This window comes from Pygoscelis adeliae, unplaced genomic scaffold (genome assembly GCF_000699105.1).
Source record: "Pygoscelis adeliae isolate BGI_AS28 unplaced genomic scaffold, ASM69910v1 Scaffold62, whole genome shotgun sequence".
NCBI classification, from domain to species: Eukaryota; Metazoa; Chordata; class Aves; order Sphenisciformes; family Spheniscidae; genus Pygoscelis; species Pygoscelis adeliae.
This window is the reverse complement of record NW_008824401.1, coordinates 7,673,365-7,680,756: the sequence shown is the minus strand read 5'-3', so window position 1 is coordinate 7,680,756 and position 7,392 is coordinate 7,673,365. Positions and strand designations below refer to the sequence as shown.

Below are 7,392 nucleotides of genomic sequence, written 5' to 3'. Positions count from 1 at the left end.
TGCAAGATTTTATTAAACAATCTGCGGCTCATAAAAGACATCAGTGTTGTGCCATTCTAGATGATATAAATATATTTCAAAGCAGAATCGTATTTCAGCAGAGAGATAAAGCACAAAAGAATATGAGTAGTGGATACCAACATAAAATATTAAACCATCCAAGAAGGGGTGTAGGTGTATGTTTATCCACACAGGCAAGTCAGGGGCTGTGAGCAAGGCAAGATTTTGGCAATATATCAGTAGAGCCATGAGCACAGATATCCATGGCAGTTTGTGTGTGTGTTTTGTGGTGGCGGGGGGGGGGGGGGGGGGGGACCGGGCATTTCTGCACAGCCGCATGAAACGCTGCAGGAACATGACGGGTGTCTTTAGTCTGGCAGAGTCATCAAAGGGAGATATGAGCTCTACCTGGATAAATAAGTATAGATAGTTTTCTTTCTGATATGTGACCAGATTATTTTCCAGTTGATTTCCAGCCAAGGTCCCAAGTGGGCCACAGATCAAAAAAAGATAAGGGTCAGTTACAAGGTTGAGCTCATTCGGCGTTGCCATAGTAACTGACCTCCAGCATCCCTGGGAGGACGGCACCCAGCTCCCCAGGTGACATTTCTGCTGCCACACCATCAATCCGCTGCCTTTCACTGCCCGGGCTGCCTAATCGCTGGGGCACCCTGCTGCAGAGCGGCTCTGTGCCGCTGGCCCACGCTGGGGCAGGAGCGTGGGGTCCCCTCGCCCTGCAGCTGCCCCACTGGCAAGGGAGGGACTCAGCTACGTCCTCTGGGATTAATTACAAAAATGTAATGGAGCGATGTGGTCCAAACGGTTTGTATAGCAGGTCAAGGGCTTAGACAGCAATGGCGATGAAGAAATGTAGTTTGTACAGCAGATGTCGTCTTCATCCGATGTGAGCATCTGCAAATTTGCCATCCCCTCGTAGCAGTCGCATCGTGTTCTCAGTCCTTGGTTTTACCTCCGTCGTTGGATTGTTTTTAATGAAAACCAGTCTTCAACCAGCCAGGCGAGCGGTTGAAGTGGTTCTCTGCAGGCTTTGTTTTGGAGGGGGGTGTCCATCACTGTCATCCTACCCTGGTCCCAGCCTCTTGCTCCTTCACAGCCACATGGAAAAAATTACTGGGGAAGCTCCTGCTTTTCTTATGTTATAAATTTTTCCCTTTGCTTACTTATTTACTGGGAAATGAATTGCATAAACAGTTCCATGCAGTTTTCATTTTATTTCCCTGTGTTCATTCCAATTTCTATTTATTTCTATTATAATTAGAGCACATGGCCCATTTAATTCTACCAGATCTATGATATAATGGACAGGAGAAGGTTCTCTGTGAACATAGTATATTAATGCTTTCTTACGCTGAATTACGGTATTTCAAAGTTCATTAAAAGTGCAGTTAACTCATGGATGTGTACATCTGAGTACAGGAAACACAGTCCCCTCTATTGCCTTAATTTGTTGCAGTGGAGTAGAAATATACTGGTCCAGGAAGCTATAGTATGGGATGTACATGTTGTTAGGAGTGAGCATCAGATTGTCTTACACGATCTCTCAAATTACAACTATTGTGGTTATTCCATAAGGGAAAAATTTGCTTTATTAAATCAAGTTGAGGAGAGAAGTTTTAACTAACAGTAAAGACAATGCTATCTTGATTTTTATTCTTCAAATCTCTTATTTGTTATTTGTGTGATAACATGGTGGTACACGACAGTGTTAATGTGTACTTTTATATTGCCATTAATATAGTTATAATTAGAAATGCAGCTGATACAGTACATGGATTTAATACAGCATTATTAATTATACTGCATCCTCGCCGGGAGGCTGCTAGTGTTGGTTCTCTTAGAGGCTTAGAGACTCATTGTAATATGTATTAAATGCACATTGCTGCAGCAGAAATAGCTTTATGGAGAAACATATTCCCATTCTAAAATGGGCAGAATGACAGTGTAAGTGCTACTAAGCACCCCATCAACATATTTAAAACTATCCTGCAAATGCATCCAAACTTGGGAACAATGAGCAACGTGCTTTGCCACTGCAGTTCAGCTGGGTCTGCGCAACCTGCTAATCCTCGCTAACAGGCAGTAAATTACGTACCTCCAAATTTATACAAATGCCTGCCTTTGACATCGGTGGGCACCACCCAGGTTTCACCTTCAGGATTCAGATAATCAGCGCTCATTCCTACCGGCTTCCCTCAAGACCAGTATGGAAATAAGTATGTGTCTGCCAGGGATCAAATGCTTTTGGAGACAAAAGTAGGTACTGAAAACATTACAGGATACTATCATCTCCCCATGATACTTTTACACAAAGCGCTCTGTTCCTCTTTTGGCCTGACATAGTTTCAGCCTGACAGAATCCAGCAGGCCTACTTGTTTTAAACAAGAGCACATCCTACTATTTTTTTGAGAAATGAACTGTAAAATTAATGCTTATTATTTTGAGCTCAGGAAAAAACAAAAGGCAAGAAACCCAAGATTCTTGTTTGCTGTGCATTGCTTGTTTAGTCCTGTAATCAATTGATCCCCGCACAGATACACTTATGGAGAAATGGGAGAAGATCTAGCACAGCAAGCTCTAAAAATCTGCATTTTATTTTACAAATGAGAGGGGCTGCATAATTCACTTGAGTTATGTAGGTCTCTCATAGATGCTTGTCATGTTTGTTGGTTGTTTTTTTTTTTTCCAAAAGTGGGGGGAATAAAAATGAGGGAAACTATTATGTTTTCTGTTGCTAACGCCCAGCGCCACACATTTGACTGGGGCATTGGCTGTCACGCCACATTGTCAAAAAGCTGCCTTGCATGTACCTATATGATCTTATATAATTCAAGGAAGTTATTCTCCAAAGGTGACTGAGTGTCCCTATACATGCGCTGTGTTTCTGTGTAAAATAATATGCTGTAAAATGCCATAGAGGAGAGAGTGATTATAGCAGCAATTCTATCTATATCTTTGGGCATTTTCATATTTTGAATACACAGGCATGAAAAGAGAAACGTTTGTCATGCTAACCATGGTACTTTTTTCCCCCTTTTTTCTTCCTGGATGGTTTTATAGACACAAGAAATACATAATGGACTCCTGTGGGAGTGGAATAAAAACCCCCACCGGTGAGGAGAAGGCCTTATAATTCAGAAGTGGATTTGCAAATCAAAAGGTCTTGCCTCGAGTGGGATAAATTTCCAGATCTGCAGGAACCCATTATGTTTTATTATTTTTCATTCGAGTTTTAGTTTGTTTGTTATGGGTTTAACTATTTAAAATACTGCAGGGATCAGCCAAGAAAATACACAATATCTGTTACCTAATTAAACATACCAAGCTTGTAAGAATATACTTCAATTGAAATGCTTGAGCATTGTTGGTTTTTTAATTTTACTGAAATTATAGGTATTTAGGCTTCAAAAGGAGCAGTTGTCTAATCAGCAGTATGCGTCTGTCCGTATTTATGAACACATGTGCTCACACAGGACCATAGGCTGTACATGAATCACTGTTTTCCAAATACCCAGTATGTGGAGGGTAGAAAATTAATGCCAAACGTGACTTCTCTGATTTACTCGTAGAAGGAATTTGTTCCATTCCCCCCAGTACCTGCTTTGTCCTCTCCAGGTTTATTGCAGCGTTCGGTTGCTGTACACAGCTGTGTGGCTGGGCATGCTCAGGATGCTCAGCACAAGGCACGTATCCCTTCCCCATCTTTCCTCCCCTCCGGAGCAGATTGCAAGGATCACACAAAGCCAAAACTTTTCAGGCGAGGCTCTGATGGGAGAAGCCAGCCTTACGCTACAGCGAGGGGAGAGGGTCAGGTTTTGGAACCCATCCATCAGTGAGTGCGATGTGTCCATCTGTGGTGGCTGCCCAAACAGAGAATTGCAAACCTTGTTGCGTCCTAGAAATATTCCAGTACCCTGTTATGGCTGCCCAGGGAATTTGTGGAGCTGCTGCCATGGAGCCACCAGCCCTTTCTTCTTTCTGTTCTTGGCTCTTTCCTCCCTTTCCTTTTCTCTTTTTACTTCCTTCCCAACCTGCCTGTTTACTTCTCTCCATCCCACCTCTTCATCCCCTACTGCAGCTCAGGTGCCAGCGCTCGCCATCAGTGCTCACCGCCGGCACGTGCTGCTGCACAAGGTGCTGCATGGAGATTTTTTTCTTTTAAATGATTGTTATTTTTCATGCTGCATGGAGAGCCCTTCAAGGCCTGTGTACTCTGGGAATTGCCTGCAGCTGCAAATGTGCCAAGGTGCAAATGTGCGAGAGCCACCGTGCGCCCAGGCACGGGCTGTGCCCAGTGTTCTGCACAGAGCCCTGCTGCTGGCCTGCCCTGGCACCTAACTCCCCACCTTGTAAAAGGGCTTTGGGATACTGAGAGTACCAAAGGCCTTATAGAAAACAATAATTTTGCTCTGGTTTAGCCCTTTTAAAGATGTAAAAAGCTAATTTAAAGCAATTGTAAGTAAAGACCATGCTTCTGAAGGGTCGCATTATTCTCAAGATCCAAATGCATTTGGCAAGAGATTAGTTCATAGTACAATGTAGTCATTTCTTAGGTGTCTTGGAACTAAAAATTGAAGTCGGTGAGATTTGAAGCTATAAAAATAGTCGAATATACATCAAAAGATACAATTTCTTTAGTTTTTAAAATAGGTTTTCATGAGAAGTTCACCTGTGCTGCCACAATGAAGGAAAGACACATTTTCAGAAAGCGTTTACAAAAAGAATCAGCAAAATTTTTAAATTTTAGGTGTTTTATTTATATAAACTGTACATTGTGTTGTCTAAATTTCTACCACTCCCTCCTTCACTTCAAGAAAACTAAAGGAATGTTTCATTTTATGTGTGTAAATTGCTTTAATATGGCTTCAGTACCTCAGAAAAGGCCCAGCTGCACCCAAACTCTCAAATGTCAGTAAACAGAGAAACATATCATCTTACAAAAGTGGTAGGCTTGAAACAATAATAGTAATTATTATTATTTGCCTATGAGTTCAGCTAGAACATAGGAGCATTTAAAATGAGCCCTATGTATTCAGTGCTTAAGATATATGACATGGAAATTACACTTTCAAATGACATTTAAATACCTTTAATGGTCTCTTCAGCTTGGAAAAAGCCAAGTGATATAAAATTGAGGCTGACACTGCTCTGGGCTTCTGCTATTCTCTGATAGTTTCTTCCTCTCCTGTATATTTGCAGTGTAATCTGAGGTGAAGGTGGCATTTCAGCCCACTTTCAGTGTTGTTGGTTGAATTCACACTGTTAAATTAATTTTAAATGCTGTTTGACTATTTAATAATCTATACCCAGAGCAGGGATGCTCTCCCTTTGTGGCAGGACGCGAGGTGGAGCGTTGCAGTGCTGTCACGAGCCTGGGAGCAGGCGCGTGGGTTCCCGGCGGGTTGATCGCAGCACCGCTTTCATCGCAGCTGAAAATCAACGCCCCTAAATGCGACTGGGGGCTGTACACCTGAATGCCTCACGCGAGCGACTCGATCCGCTTTAGGCCGGAGCCGTGGCAATGTCTAATGTCTGCGGGTCCTGAAGTCTTGCACCGCTTTCATCGCAGCTGAAAATCAACGCCCCTAAATGCGACTGGGGGCTGTACACCTGAACGCGAGCGACTCGATCCGCTTTTCTGATGAGGCCGGAGCCGTGGCAATGTCTGCGGGTCCTTGAAGTCTTGCGCGCCGGCACAGGCGTTTCTCACCAACTGCTGCATCCCCGACGCTAATCTGCTATGTCACTAACAAGTTGTATCATTTGAACCTTGCAGAGGAAGGCATCAATCATGAGTGCAAGCTGTGTAACCAGATGTTTGACTCTCCGGCAAAGCTCCTGTGTCACCTGATTGAGCACAGCTTTGAGGGGATGGGAGGCACATTCAAATGCCCTGTTTGTTTCACAGGTAAGACAGGGAGGCCAAGACAAGCCTCAGCGTGCATGGCTTGATCCAGAAATGACAGTCGGGGGATTTGTAAAATACTGTATTCCTTCCCTTGGGAAAAAGAAATACTGTGCTTGGAAATGTTCAAAATATTGTCTGTCTGAAACTGGGGCTCGCTCTGAAGAGCAGCATTGTGGTGTTTGACACCGAGCCGCACTGCCGCATGCGGCGGGCTCTGCATCGCCCCCTCCCCCCCGAGTTTGAAGCCTTTTAAATTGTACCTTGTGGCTCAAAGGTGCAATGCGCTTCCAAGTGTAGGACTTGCAAGGTATGGACCGGCTCTTGCAAGCCCTTATTCACCTGAGCAAGGACCCTTTAAAGGCCAGGTAGCTCATAGTCCACTCACGGTGGTGAGGCTCACGTGAGTAAAGGTTTGGGAAGACCAAATTTTACAAGTGTATAGTTTTGTGAGCTGCTCTCTAGAGGTTTTTTTTTAAGGCCAGTTTGCTCATGGTGGCACATTTCTAGCTCCTGTCTGAGGGCCTGCTAAGTATTCCTTCTCTGTACTTCATTTTAAGCTGTCTCACTAATGCAAATGATCTTGGGTGATCTTACTTAAAGAATCTGCAGGATGCGTGTTAAAGGCTGCCTTTTATATGCTCCTCAAAACAGTAGTTAACATCTACGTTTCCAAACTGCTTGAGATGAAGATTGCATACATGTGACTGTGGACCTGTTGTCAGTAAAGGGGCACAGCAGCACCTGCGATTCCTTTAACTTCAGTGGGAGCAAGGCAAATCCACGCTCCTTAGGGTTTGGCCCACAATTTGAGAACCTGCTTTTTGTGTGAGCTTGGAGTTAATTTATCCTTCCCTGAAATGTGCTGTAAAATAACTCTTTGAGCACGTGTTTAATTCCACTGAAGAATCTATTTTCATATACTGATGATCATTCATATAAAATGATACAAAAATTAAATATATTTTTAACCAGCTAAAACTTGGGGTTCAATATGTTTCACTTCTAAATTTCACTTGATAAAGTCAGAATAATTGTTGATTCAAAATCATAATGCAGATGCTGTGATATTTGTGATGTTAAATCATAATCTTTTTTTTAATACTGAATGGACAACCCATTTAAAAGTTCTAAAAATTGTGACAAGGCTGCTTTTCAAATTCACGTGTCTGCCAGAAATGCTGTTCTGGGCCACGTGTCTTCCAGAGCAGCCATCAAGGCTTCTCCTGGCCCAGTTGTCCTGCATTAAAAATGCATCCGATGCACCTGCCGTGGGCCCAGGGCTCCCTGCAGGAGCGGTGACGTCCTCTCTTTGGTCTGATGATTGAGTTCTTCCAGTTACCTGTGGACAGTGTTAGCTTTATGTGAAATATCAAAAATCCATACAGGATTTAAACTCTGTTAGAAGTAAGCTGACTGTCAGCCTGGAGACTCTAAATTGACTACTTGTAAGGAAATTCTGCTGAAC

General features: G+C 43.2%; 1 protein-coding gene across 1 annotated transcript in view; it reads left to right on the top strand.

Moving 5' to 3' along the window:
- Nucleotides 1-7,392, top strand: part of ZNF423 (zinc finger protein 423) — a 195,164-nt gene that overhangs the window by 164,634 nt on the left and 23,138 nt on the right. Inside the window, exon 5 of the mRNA XM_009320300.1 lies at nucleotides 5,796-5,927. Coding sequence (XP_009318575.1) covers nucleotides 5,796-5,927 — 132 coding nt within the window. The remainder of the gene's footprint in view (nucleotides 1-5,795; nucleotides 5,928-7,392) is intronic.